General features: G+C 41.0%; 1 protein-coding gene across 3 annotated transcripts in view; it reads left to right on the forward strand.

The window, feature by feature from the left end:
• The window catches only part of grk4 (G protein-coupled receptor kinase 4), a 65,860-nt gene that overhangs the window by 40,966 nt on the left and 10,183 nt on the right, over nucleotides 1–14,711 (forward strand). For all 3 annotated transcript variants that reach the window (XM_015389007.1, XM_015389010.1, XM_015389008.1), the window contains exons 5-9: nucleotides 261–361; nucleotides 8,410–8,502; nucleotides 8,873–8,936; nucleotides 9,016–9,156; nucleotides 13,525–13,715. In XM_015389007.1, the coding sequence (XP_015244493.1) occupies nucleotides 261–361; nucleotides 8,410–8,502; nucleotides 8,873–8,936; nucleotides 9,016–9,156; nucleotides 13,525–13,715 (590 nt within the window). The remainder of the gene's footprint in view (nucleotides 1–260; nucleotides 362–8,409; nucleotides 8,503–8,872; nucleotides 8,937–9,015; nucleotides 9,157–13,524; nucleotides 13,716–14,711) is intronic.

Here is a 14,711-nt window from a genome sequence, read left to right on the forward strand (position 1 = left end):
TTCCTTCGTTATTTCCTTCCTTCCTTCGTTATTTCCTTCCTTTGTTATATCCTTCCTTCGTTATTTCCTCTTTCCTTCCTTCTTTCCTTCCTTTGTTCGTTCCTTCCTTCCTACCTCCTTTACAAAGGTCAGGGAAAGATAACCAGGCCAGTGGTTTCCATGTGTTCCTTGTTGCCGATGTGTTGAGTATATTAAGCCCTTCTATATTTATGTGTGTCTCTCTTCCCTGTCTTCTGTTCTTTGTCTCTTTAACCCTCCAGTCGGCGGCCCACCTGCCAGACATTCCCCAGGACGTCATCGCCCGGTGCCGAGAGAGCCTGGAGCAGACTCCCTGTAAGGAGCTCTTCAACGACTGCACCAAGTAGGTCTTGAAACCTAATGCTTTACTCCCAGCTCTGATCTGACTTTCACACAGCAGCAGAAACAGTATAGATTACTCATGCCAGCAGCTCCTTGAAGATCCTCTATGGTGCTGATGGAACCGTCTTGTCTCTGGTAACGATGGGACAGCTGACACCTGGGGTTATGTAATGGTCATCAGCATGCACTCACAACGGAGCGGTGGCCAGAGAAAGCATCCGGACGGCTGGCACAAAAACAACAAGCACCTCAGTCTTCCTCATACACGCAGGTTGACAAACACGTACGCTGATGCAGGTGTTTGAACTTCCTCCACTGAGAGGCGGAGGAAGCAAACAGACTGGCTCTTTTTCACTGGATACACACATATAATGCTGGCTATTTGTGTTACACATAAAACTAATGTAAAACACCAAACCTTCATGGTAAATGGAAAATATGGCAAATAGGTTGTAACATGTACCTAGTAGTGATAAAAGATTTGGAGAACATCATTGCTCTATATGTGATTTGCTGCATTTATTCCCGAACACACTCAGAAGAAGCTGAGAGCAGCTAAGTTGGAGGTGAAGGTATCTGGTTTGCATGAATAGACTGGCAGAAGTCTGGCTCTGGAAACTGCAGGTCTCAGATTCCTTCCTTTGAATCGGATGCTTATAGAGCATATCAGCATGTGATTTTATAAACTGAATTTCTCACATTTATTTATTTTGCAATTACAAACTTTGTTGTATTTTATTTTGTGAAATAAACTGCCATAAAATGGCACATAGTTGGGGAGGTTCATTTTTCCCATTCTGCATTTACCTACAGTGGTGTCATAGTTATCTGATCAAATTGGTTTATATGTCAGGAACGCTACACATTTATGAACATTTCTTTAAATGTGTCAGTATTATAAGAAGCTTGTTTTCAACTGTTGTCCCTGGGCAAAGTGTATAATGCCAACAATTATAAAAAAAATATATAAAACAAACAGAAAATGTAAAACATTGAGGCTACATACTTACAAGAGCAGGTCATATAGTTCAAACAGAGACATTAGGATAAATATATGCAGATATTTGAAAGGTAACACCCAATCCTGACATTTGGTTATGCATCAGGAGTTGGTAAGAATCATCAGTTTTATTTAGCCGAATTTACTTGTTCATTGCATATTTTTCTAGTTGTCCAACGATGCCGCTGCAACAGCAACCCAAAGTAAAGTAAAGCATTGCTGACAGACCCGTTTATCAGCCCCACATGTGTAGAGCTTATCCTCTACATGAATGCGTCGAAATGAGGCTCATATAAGCTACAAAGGTTGATAAAATCAGACTGGAAATCCTGGAATCTAACTCTGACCTCCTTTTACTCATGCACTGTTTCTATAGATAATTCGATTACAGGTGGAGTGCTGACACATGGACTTTAGAGACAGTTTCGACCAATTGTTTGATCAAAGCAGCTAGCCCCTGCTCTGAAAGCCAAAATATGTTGTTGATATCATCGAGCCAGCAGACGTTTACTCTCTTCCAGCTTGTTTCCTGGAAACATACTTCCATGTTTTTATAAGGGTTCAGTAAAGTAGGTGCTACTGTACCGGGACATTACCCTGTTATATATCTACTTGGATTGTTCACTTGCTGTCAGAGGTTCTTATGATCTCATAAAGTGGCTTTAGAATGATTTCTTAGAGCTCGTTTTACAGCAAGGCTTAAAGACTAGAGAGGAAACGAGCAAAATAAAGAAACTGATAAAAAAAAAGAAATATTCAAAATACTTAAAGTTGTTGATCAAGACTATTTTAAGACTGCAGGAATGTTTGGCTGAGGTACGTATTATTGTTTTTTAAAGGCATGGTTTGCTGCGCGTGAAGACTCTGGAAGTTTGGGCTTTGCTCCTGACTCACTTGAGATCCTCAGGAAAACGTCTGGTTTCAAAGAGGAATTTAGGAAAAGCAGGGATCATAGTTGGACAACAGCTGCATGTGTTCTCAGTTTGAAAAGGAACTGGGGAATTTGTTGAAGTTTAGTTTCTAGAATAATAACTCCAATGGTTTGGACCTGTCAGAAAGGACTGAGAGGAGCCGTTACGCTGTTGCTTCTGGATTTTTAAACTTCGGAGGAACTTCTCAGGACTGAGTCATTTTAAATCTTGTTTACTTCATTGTGAGCCTGTAAAGAGGTCATATGTGTTTTTTTTTTTTGTATATGTGAGAATATGCTTTATGGTTGCTTTATATAAACTACGCTGCTTTATATAAAACTACAAAGAACTACAGGATTTTCTAAAAGTCTTCATACCTCTTAAAATTCCTCACATGCCAATATTCTCAAGAAGACATTTTATAACCTAACCTCATGTGTGGTGCACATTATAATTATAACTATCAGTAGTCTCATATTGGTATAACTCCAGCATTTCAGTGAAGGCCTTAGAGTTTTATTTTTTTTACATTGTTTTTTAACAAACAGGATCACGAAAAACAAAAAGTTTAACAGAGAGTTGGGTTCTGAAGCATTATCCTAAGCTCCCCATATAATCTGCATATGGGAATACTATGACTTTATTTTAAAATATATGGAGACTAGAACAAGATAAACTGTCAGAGTTTAAAGGGGGAACAAAAAGCAGCCAGGAGGCCCATGGCAACTCTGGAGGAGCTTCTGAGGCCCAAATCAGATTTTTGGCCCATATGCGACCTGGATCTGATCTTTTCATGGCTGTCTGAACAACACAGATCTGATTTTTTCCAATATGACCCAGGCCACTTGGATATGTGGTCCTGAATCCGATACGTATCTGATCTTTTCAAATGCGATCTGTGTCTGAATGGCCAGATTGCATTCATCCAAACTGAACGCCATTAATACTCAACAAAGGTCACTATTCTGAGTCTTGTTATGAAGAAGCGGCAAGAAAAACAACAACCATGGCGGACGATGATGCGGAGAGCAGTATTTATGTTTAACCATCTTGAAAAGATTGTGTTTTTATGGTTGGGAAAGATCGCTAGATGCACTCCGGCTCTACAATCCATGTTTATTTCTGTAAACACAGAGCACACTGGCCTGTGACGTCATCGCGTCTTCTATTGCGCATGCAGGACACTTGCGCTCTATGACTGCAGTTCACACAGGTGATCACATACAAGTCGCAATCGCATATATTTGAGAATGTGAACAGAAACGGAAATCAGAATTGAGCATCAAGGCCTGCAGTGTGGACGTAGCCAGAGACTCATGGCCTCAGATGTTTAAAGGACAGCTATGAGTGGAACGGAGGTCGCTGAGAAAAGCCAAAAGGATCCCTGTTTGTCACAAGACGACAGCAAAGGCCTTAGAAGTAGTTTGTCAAGTAAACTATGACTAAACATTTCACTCACCACACTTAGTTCAGCATCTCTATGCTAAAACACAGTGGTGGCAGCAAGATAAAGTAGGAATGAAATACTGCTACAGTATCCAACAGTCTAAAGCAGTGGTGGCAGCATCATTCTTTGGGGATGACTTTCTTCTGCAAGAAAGCTGAACAGGGGTTTATGTGAAAATAGTTGGTTTTTGACAGATGACTTGAATGTTGAGAAAAAAACTTTTGGAGGTCTTAAAAAACTTGAGACTGAGGTGGAGGTTCTCCTTCCAGCAAAGTGGAGACCCAATAGCCTCATTTACACTACCCTTTTCAAACCATGCTGAGATCGGTCCAAGCATGGTAACTGACATAACTGTTGAGTGTAAATGGTAAGCACACCTGAACCGTGCTAAACTGGTACTAGTTCATCAATAGCGAGGTTCAGTTCTGGCTCAGTTCCCAGATAATGAAGAGCACATGAGTAGACCATGTCATCTCCTTACAGTCAGCCTCCATAATCATGAAATTTCAGACATTTATAAAAAAAATACAAGCTTCCCTACAGTGCAACATGATTTCCAGTGATGATTCTGCTTAGCAGTGTGATGAACCTCAACTCCTGTCATTATTTCCTGCGTCTGTAACCCCTGATCAGACTATCGTTTGTCGTATCCACTTCCCAAAAACCGACTCAAGAAAATTCACTAAAGGCTTAGCCTGATAAACCAGATTAAATGTATAATTTAGTCTGGCCCTGATGATTTAGACATCAAATGATTGTTGATGGAACAACCTGCTGTTTTTCAAACCATGTCTGTGCCTATTGGCCAGCGCTCTGACCAATGTGCGCAGCTGACTGTGACGTAGGAAACATGACAGAAAGTTGGTGGGGGAGTGTAAATAAACAGCCTGACGGTAAAACGGCAATACGTCCTTCTTAAAAATGCATGAGTGTAGAGCCTCTTCTTCTCACGTTTCAATGAAAACCCCAAATCTAATCCTTCCAAAACTGATTCCAAAGCTGAGTCAAACAAGAACTGGTCAATAGTTGTTGCCATCTTCCTTGTTGTGCTTTCTCCAGCATTGCGCAACTTTGCCGTCACAAAACCCCGCCCACTTTGCATCCTGAAATTCAAAACGCATCTCTGCGTTGTGATTGACCTGCCAGTTCTAGGGCCTGGGGCATTGATCGAGGCTACACCACTCCCAGGCAAAAATGATTTTGGTGCTGACGGGTGGAGCTAGTTTACTAGGCTATTATTTTAATCCTGTTGCTTCGTTCTCAGCTTTTATTGAAGTAATTTTGCATAGTTAAAGGTTCTCCTTGTGCACGCTCTGCCTTAAAGTTGCTGTTTGCATCGCTCATGCAAGGGCCTGGTAACCTGACTCCGTCAGATGGATTTGCCATATCCATCTGGAAACCCTCCATTGAAATAATTTTGGGAAGGGGCGAAAATACTGGTTAGCTGATTGGCCTATGTTGGTGATAGACGGGCCAAATAAACCAATCAGATCAACGAAGCATATGACGTACTAACAGCCAGGCTACTCTTGCTGAAACCAGTCGGGAGAAGAGCAAAAACATCTTTTCCTCTGAGAAAAGCCTGCAGAGCAGTGTTTTGCTCTTCTTTCAGTGAAGAAATACTCTGTTATTCCGATAAAACTTGCTCGATAGCCACGCTAACGCTAGTTTCATTGGCTGAAGCCGCCATGTTCTTTAGACTGAACTGTCGCGCTTCTCATTGCGTCACACCTCAACCCTCCTGAGCCAACTCTGATTGGACGTTCGTTTGGTGAACGGCTCCAAATTTTCTTCAACGGAGAGTCTCCAGACTGATTAGCGAGTGAAATCTTGAAAGCTCGCGAGATCAGGATGGTCTCACGAGGCTAAGGGCCTAGGGCAGGGGTCTGCAACCTTTCATATCCAAAGAGCCGTTTTGCCCAGAGTACTACCAAATAAAAGTTGTTTAGAGCCGCAAAATATACCATGACTTTTTCTAGAAAACCTTTTTTTTTTAAATCTTGTATAGGAAATTAGTTGTTGCCATCTCAAACAATCAATTCATATATTTTTAGTGTTAAAACATATCATTTTCAAGCTAATTCATAGAAAAATGTCTCTTAAAACATATTTCTGGTTCTTTTAATCTCATTTCTTTTCCATCTAATAAAAAAAGCTAAAGCTATTGATACCGGTATATATTATAGTAAATGATTTAGCTCTTTATATACATTTTAAAAGAGACGCTGGAGAGGGTCCAAAGAGCCATATGTGGCTCTGGAGCCGCAGGTTGCAGACCCCTGGCCTAGGGCATTGATCGAGGCTAGACCAAAGATAGAGGCAAAAATGATTTTGGCCGCTGGCGGGTTGGGCTAGTTTACAAGGCTACCAAAGGCTGCCTTCTTCTCCTGGCTCTCCGCTATGTTGACTTGCTTGTTTACCTCTAGAGAGCAGTAGTACCATAGATCGTCACTATGAGGTGAGGAACCATGCTAGCGTATTGTGTAAATGATTATAAGAAACCGAGCTCAGCACAGCTAACTGGTCCAAGTTCGCCACGGATCGATTTTCAGAGGGTAGTGTAAATGGGGCTAAAGCCTGCAGATGCAGTGTGCAGATCAAAGCATATTTATTTCTAAGAAGTGTTGTTGTCAAATTTGGCGTCTAAATCGAATGAAGAATCTATGGCTAGACTTGAAATTACTGCTTAGAACTTTCACAGGGAGGAGCTGTAGTTGGATAAGAAGAGGGGTTTCCTCAGGAGGTCCGAATGCTGCTGCCCTTCCCCAGATTACATCTGAATGTGCAAACATGAAACCACTCAGGCACATGTTGCAGCTTAGCACAACCCGTTTAGAACAAAAGATCTTCCTAAGTTTGATCTGCAGTACATTTTCCCCCAGGCAGTCTGCTTTTTCCACTGCGCAGTTTAGATTTCCTCAGTTTTTTTTAAATCAGATGCTGTGCCTCAGCTGAAAACCTGTAGGAAACGGTCTGGTCAGAGGTTTTACTCACTCCTGGATATTCCTTGCTGCACTCCAACACGCTGTCGTATGATGGCACATGGGAAATCCAGCCTTTCAGTGCAATTTTCCTCCTTTTGTTTTTCTCTCCATGATGCTGTTAAACCAGGACAACCCTGTGCTGGTTGCTTCCTGGGAGCCTCTAATACGATATACATGATTGTAACCTGAAAGATTTGTTTTTTTGAAATTCCTTCGACAGCTCGTATACAGAGGAGCACGGAGACATACCATGGGATATTTTCTCCCTCTCTGTCTCAGTGGGGGGGCTTTCCTTGTGGAAACTCTGAGGAGTTTTGGTAGAAGCAGCTAGCAGTGACCACAGGCAGCTTTACTTCCCTCGCTTAGTGTTAAAGTATTTAAAATGATGGTTTGGGGAAAATCTTGGAGTCGAACATGAGCATCACGTCATCATTTGGGTTGTAGAGATCGGATATCTGCTCTGACTTTAGTTTCTGGCTGAGAGTAGCTGGGGGGGGGGCTTTTTTTATTTTTTGTCAACAGTTACAGCTCTCTCTACTTGCAGAGACTTGTCAGTCACTGATGAGATGTCTGCAGTTTGTCACATAACACAATCGGGGTAAAACTGGAGCTAATCCAAGATTTGGTTGTTGCATAAGAGAAATCTATTGAGTAAAACAGTTTGAAGAAAACGTATGGAAGTAACCTGAAAATGAATTGTTTGCTTTATTATAAATATAATCCCCTAAGATAATATAGGTTAAATTAAAGGTTGTTTTGATTTTGATTCTGAACTACAGGCAGAGAGGTTGCAGGTTCAAATCCTGCACATTGTTTTTATGTTGAGATAGCATTGGTTCCCTCCTGCTGCTTCTTAAAGCTCCAAAACAAGCATGGTAGGGGCATTTAGGTGTCTTATGTGTTTATTGGTCTTGCACTGTGTTGTCCAGATTATATTCAGTTGTCATAAATATCAAAGTATAATTAACAAACAGTACAATATTTCCAACTTTGTTATACTTTTATTTCTTGTTTAGTTATTATTGTATTCAGTTTACCCAATTGCAGATATTTCAGCAGAATTACTAACCTGCATGCCTTTATTTGTCATAATATTGTTTATTTTGACTACATTAAATACTTCCATTGTTGTGATGCAGTTATTTGTTAGAAGAAGAATGTGATGCTTTTGCATCCACAAATCAGTTCCCTCCTTAAACATAGTTTTACCTTTTTATACTATTTATTAAGGCGGTGCTACAGCGGTAAAAGTCAGAGAAAGGACTATATTGTTGCAGCTGACAGATTTAAGCCGAAGTCATTTCTAAAGTATGCAGGTAGCTGACATTGTACCAACAAATGGTGTTGGTTTAAAGGAGCTATAAGTAATACAATTTACTTTAACACTAACAAAGCGCAGGGTTGTGTTTTAATCTTTTAGGTTTTAGTTTGAGGCTTAAATTCAGAAAAGCTTTTGATTTTCTTTCGTCTTGGAGCAGGAATGCTAGGTGTTTAGTCCAAATCATTGCAAGCAGGGTTTAAGCCTAAATGTATGTTGTTTAACTATCTTTTCCAGTCTGGACAATAAATTAGAGGGCTGCATAAACCTAAACCTGTGCTGGACTGTAGATGGTGATTTGACTTTGCTCTGTCCCATCGTAGCCCAGCGAGGAGTCCTGCTCACCAGAATAATCCTAAGACCTCTTTGTTTTCTTTCCTCCGCTCCAGAATAGTTCGTGATTATCTGAGTGGAGCTCCATTTTCTTCCTACCAGGAGTCCATGTACTTTTCTCGCTTCCTGCAGTGGAAATGGTTGGAAAGGTGAGTAGAGTCAGCAATTGCAGAGCTTCCAGCGTGATCTTGTATGTACAGATCATTTAGGCTGTTTTTGGGGGCTTCCTCCTAAAAACTGGCTGATAAGAGAATCAGTGAGCCATTTAAGTAGCAACGGCAGTGAAGGTGGGGCTCCAAATCAGTCCGTCTGTGAGAGGTTAATAATTTATGCTTTGCATAATAGTCAGAGAAAAAGAACAGGATGGAAGCAGCAGTCATCAGGTTGGATTAATAATAAATGACCATCAATCTGTCTGCAACATCACATGGTCTGTCAGAGTGACATCAGCTGTTTTATTAATCCTTTTTTCCTCTCTCCTGCTATAACATTTCCTTTTGCTTTGTTTTATTCCTGCAGACAACCTGTAACCAAAAATACCTTCAGACATTATAGAGTATTAGGAAAAGGTGGATTTGGCGAGGTAAGATCGGACATTGTGTTGTAGCTACCAGTGCATTTTATAGACAAATGATTGACACGAGTCTGCTTGTTTTCCCCAGGTTTGTGCCTGCCAAGTACGTGCCACCGGTAAGATGTACGCCTGTAAAAAGCTGGAAAAGAAACGTGTGAAGAAAAGAAAAGGTGAAGCAATGGCACTAAACGAAAAACGCATTTTAGAAAAAGTTAACAGTAGTTTTGTAGTAAGTACGACCTTTTTTTCTTATTCAACCTTTTCCCCAATTGCATCTGTTTTGCATGCATGCATGTGAGCGGTTTGTGGCTGCAGGATCCTGCAAATTAAATTCAATGATGGTTGCAAATCCTCCAGTAGCTGACCTTAAGTTAGAAGCGGCAGCTGGAGTTCTGCCTCAAAATATTGACTTTTATCTTTTTAAGGTAAATATTTGGACCACTTGTGTTGCTTCAATACATTAAATAACATTAAATGTAAGTCTTTTACTTGGAGGAAAATGATGCAAACATCAGAGATGTCAATTAATTTGCAGTATGCTGTCACTGCATTTTAGTATTTGCTTGAAATGAGAAAACTTGTATTATTGTGGGTTTAGTGTTATAAACGTTAAAAGTAAACAGATAGTTAAAACCATTTGTTTTCTCTGTGTTTGACATTAAATAAGAAGAAGGCTATGTTTCCACTTCAGGCAAATGTAACCCAAATCTGATCTATGTGCCCAACATGTGACTCATGTCCACCACCTTTTTTTTTTAGGCAATTGGAACAGCCCACTTCCAATCTTTTGATTCAATCTTTGATTTAAGCCACTTCGATATTTGGTACCAAATAAAATGCAAATCTCTATAGTTTTAAAAGCATCTGCAGTCTGAGCGGCCATGTTTTAGCCAACTTTTCCATTCATGGCCTTCAATACTCATCCAGACAGACTTCTACCCAACAGCAGCATCACCGATTGCTTTGCTTTGATTTAACTGTTGTTAAATGTGGGGCTATATTTTTTAATACCTTCCTTCCTTTGTTGGTTTCTCAGGAGTTTATTAACAGAAAGTTTTGTTTTTTAAAGTTATTTTTCCACCAACAAAGCTTTATTGAACCCTTCTAGTTGGCCTGCTTCCATGAACTGCTGTGTGGCGTCTGTATTTTTCTCCTGCACGTCCGGGTGGCTTTCATGTCCTGATGTCCTCACATTTAATTAGCAGCATGAAACACTGTGCTACAAAGATTGAATTTTTACCAATCAATGGGAATTTAGTCTAAATATTTTCATTTCTAGGTTGGTCAGGCTTGATGCACCGACATTTATAATTTGTGCCACTTTCCCTTCCTGTTCAGGACGAACAGCAAGCTGGTCACACCACACTAGATGAGGAAGTAGAAAATGCAGGCTTTCACAACTTTCAAAGGCTCTTCATGCCGTAATTTCTTTCCAGGAGTTTTTTTCACAATCTGTTGATAGTGCTGACATTTACGAACCAAATTACAGTATGTCAGTAGGAAATTGTGTTGCACGGACCTCATAGACAGGTCACTTATATACCATCTAATGAATGAGAGAGACACTATATACTTTAAATTTTTATTTTAGACTTAGACAACTTTTGTTGTCGTTTTGTATACATACAGTGCATACAAAACGAAATTTCGTTTTGTACAGCTCTCAAGACATTTCCATTTTCTTAAAGTGCAGCAGTGATCAAATGTAAACATTGTAAGAGAAAAAACATTGTGCAATATTTAACCCATGCTTTATTTTATTTGTTTGGAGGATGCAAACACCTCTGCCTTTAAACAATGTGGGAACCTTATAGGGTTATAACTTTGAAGCCTCTGATAAGTCACTTTACACATGTAACCTTTGAAAAGTAGATTTGTTGATGTTTTTCAAAGCAGTACCTGAGGGACGTCGAACCAGCATGGGACTGTTTAGCCAACGTATGGTTCAGGAGACCGGCTCTTTGTCCAAGTGTCCATAATTTTGGTTTGTTTCAGCCTCATGTGCGCCAAGTCACACCAAAGCTGATTGCTGGGAAGAGTCTTCACATGGAGCTGCTGTTTGCGACTAAGAGAATGACTTGTGTTACGTGCCCAGACCACAGTCAGCAGTGACATGCTGCTCTGAGCTGCCAGTTGCCAGAACATTCACCTCTAACCTAGAAGTGAATATTTTGTTTTCTTTATAAGCAACTAATGACTTCTGCTATCAGATTCCAGAACATGGAGGAAGGCTGTTTGATTTTGCTGCAGTTGAGTGTTGCTTTCAGGGGTGCTTAACCTGGAGGTTACAGGTCTGACGCCCCTAGTGGCTGAAAGTTACATAGGGATCCTTTGACCGTGCATCACAAATCCCTGATCTCCATCCTGTTGAAGTTTTCTGGTAGTTACAAATGTGACAGTGAACTATCCAGGGAAGCTTGTATAAGAAAATATATTTAACCCAAGTCAGGAAAGTTGCTGGCCGTTTCTTTCCAAATACGTAAACTTCTGAATTTAAAGCAAATATCCTCTCGCCTACTCTGGCTTTCAGATTTTTAAGGCTTAGTGACTTCAAAACAAGAGAAAAATTATTGTTACGTGCAAATTGTTTGGCATAAGTGTAGAAGCACATTGTTTCCCAGCATCAGGCTTTTATTTGTTCTTTTCCTGTGAATCCAGAGGAAGAAATGGAAATGCTGAAAATGTTCTGCAGCTTGTCCATATCGGCTCTCAAGCTCAACTATAAAACCAGGAATGTGTGTCTCTCTTTCCGTCTGCTTTGAGTTTTCACACAAACATACGTCGGTGCAGGAGAAGAGGGTGTACTTCAGCTGCGATTTACTTCCTTTAAATAAATCAACGAATGTTAGAAGTTCGACATATTTATAATTCCTTTAAATCCCAGACCAGCTGGGGGAACACACTACTCTCAGGTCAGTGCGTGGTGCTCTTTGCTTAGCAATGGCGCCAAAATTTTGTGGAAATTAGCTTTGTTTTTTCACTAGAAAAGTTTAAGATTTGGGTGTGAATTGCTTTTTTTTGATAAGGATGAAGGTTGTTGTGATGATTTTTACAGCCTCCTGAATGAATCCGTAGACTGTGCTGACCAGATATCGATGAGCTTCATAGGACCCTGGACCGCGCTGAGCCACAGTCCTGCTCATGCTTTCTACTTGAAGCTAGCGGCGGTGTCCGGATAGTGTTGGATTAGTCAGTTTCTGATGCAGCGTGAGTTATGCTGCGCGCCCTTGATTTCTGTGAGTCACGGCAGAGGCATGTTCACACGCACATAGAGGTTGGAGTGGGTATGTTGCCGAACCTCAGACTCCCAGCTCCTGTCACCTGGTATTGGCACATGTTTTATATTTATATATATATATATATATATATATATATATATATATATATATATATATATATATATATATATATATATATATATATATATATATATATATATATATATATATATATGCTTATGTGTTGGTAGTCAGTGCTGCAGGCAGAACGGATGACTCTTCATGTGCCTCTCTACCTACAAGAGCAGCACTGTTGCCTGGAAACGCTGACCAAACAGCAGCAGCGAGGAGAAGAGTCAAGTGCTCTCTCCATGTCCTCATTCCTGGCTCTCAGTATTGTTCTTTACCTTTTTGCGATTGGTGCATACTATTAGTCCATGCATACCATTAGCTCGCTGCATGTTTGAAGCACTGAGCCATCCGTGTTGTGTTGGTGTGGGAGGAATGAGCCAAAGGGGTGCCTCTGCTCTGAAGGCTCTTGCAGACGAAGCGAGGTAGAGCTACCACACTGTAGGGCAGTTTTTTTTTTTATTAGTTTCTCTTTCCTTCAATATCCATATTAGTGTTTATTAAAGTCGCTTGTAATGCAGAACGGAAAGGTTAAGGAAATGAAGGCTTATAAGAGTTTTATTTGAACTGATACAGTAAAAGTAATTGTTTAATTTTATGTTGATTGTTATGGATGTCTGTGCTGGTCTTAAAGCAGGTCAGATATGATCTGATTCATTTTTGCTCCTACAGATTTATCTTTTCAGTAGTCACAGAGATCTAACCTCCTTTTTTCTGCCAAGTTGATGCCAAGGAACAAGACTATGATTATCTTTCCATGAAACACTCCTAGTCCTGGATGTGCTTTGCATATTTGTGTTTGTTTAAATGATAAAACGTATATTTACTCCGGGTGTTTGTTGCTCATTTGGCCCACAGGAGCATTTTCCTTCCCTCCTGTTTTTTTTTTTTCTTTCTACATGCTCTGCAGCAGATGGGAATCCTTCCTGATGGCAGCAACATTGTACACAACTGCACATCCGCACGGCGTAGGGGGGTGATTAATGACGGGATGAGAGCAACAGCATGGATTTTCCATTGCTGGCATATTTCTGTTTTGGGTTCTTTGTGTACATTCCTGACGATCCATTTGGGATAGCTGATGATCGTTTGGGGGGTTATAATAGTTTGATAGAGTTGGGCTCCAGTCTCCCTGTGGGCTACCGCTTCACTCCCCTTATCCTCTGACCCCTCCCCTCTTTTCCTCCCAGCATGTCTCTCCTCCAGGTTTGTTACCACCTCTGTAAATGTGTCCTCTTTTTCTCCCTCAGGTTAGTCTAGCTTACGCCTATGAGACAAAGGATGCGCTGTGCCTGGTCTTAACCTTAATGAATGGTGGTGACTTGAAATTCCACATTTATAACATGGGAAATTCTGGCTTTGACGAGCAAAGAGCCATTTTCTACGCTGCTGAGATCTGCTGTGGCCTTGAGGATCTGCACCGTGAGAGGATAGTCTACAGGTGAGCACTCAGTGTGTGTGTTTATCCGCATGGTGCTTTACTTACTGGAGCTTGAGAGTGTTTCCTGGGATGTTCTGTGTTTTCAAAGAAAGGTATTCAGTCAAACATGAGCGTAAAGAACATAAATTATGTGCAGACTCCATGCAGGCATAATAAAGCTAAATCATAATAAAGCTAAATCAGTGAGATCTCGGTTAGATGGGAACAGGTGCTTATAGAAGAAAAACACAGCCCTAACTGCAGAAACATGTTCATTGATCTCTACATGTGTTGGAGGAAATGGCAGGCTCTGGGGTTTCAGTTTGATGTCCTTTAGAGACCCCTTTCCCATTGGCGGAAAACCTGTTTAAACCCACGAACAATTGGCTTTTAGTGGCAGTGTAAACAGCTCACTGACGAGGGTCTAACCGGGTCAAACGACCCGGCAAGCGACCCAGGTTAAAAATCGCCTCGGCTCTGATTGGCATGCTGTGGGAACACAAGAGTCGGGTTGACTCGCTAATTTATGTGGTACCATTTTGTGTTACAGATCTCAACACACTGTGCCAATTGAGTCTGATCTAACAAACCGAAACAACTTTGTTTACATTCGATAAAAAGGCTGCAGCAGTAGTAAGAGAGATTTAGATAGATAATAGTGCAAAGCGTTAAAGCACGTTTACTATGCCCTGGCTTCCTTACATGTTGCTCCCCATTGTTTACTGTCCTGAATTGGGTCCCACTGGTGACATCAATGCTAACCCAGCGTGATGGTGTCGCCAGACATGCAGCGGCGGGGAGACATATACCCCGTTTACACTACCCTTAAAAAACTGAGCCGAGACCGGTCCGAGCTCAGTAACTGAGATAACTTGTCGTGTGTGAACGGAAACAACCTGAACTGAACCGAGATAGACATAACCGGACCGCGCTAACTGCAGACCAGTTCCCGAGGTGGGTTCGGCTCGGTTTTTTCCTGGCTCGGTTCTCTGATAACAACAGCGCATGCCCAGAACG

The sequence above is a fragment of the Cyprinodon variegatus genome, unplaced genomic scaffold, assembly GCF_000732505.1.
Source record: "Cyprinodon variegatus isolate N-32 unplaced genomic scaffold, C_variegatus-1.0 Scaffold445, whole genome shotgun sequence".
Lineage (NCBI taxonomy): Eukaryota > Metazoa > Chordata > Actinopteri > Cyprinodontiformes > Cyprinodontidae > Cyprinodon > Cyprinodon variegatus.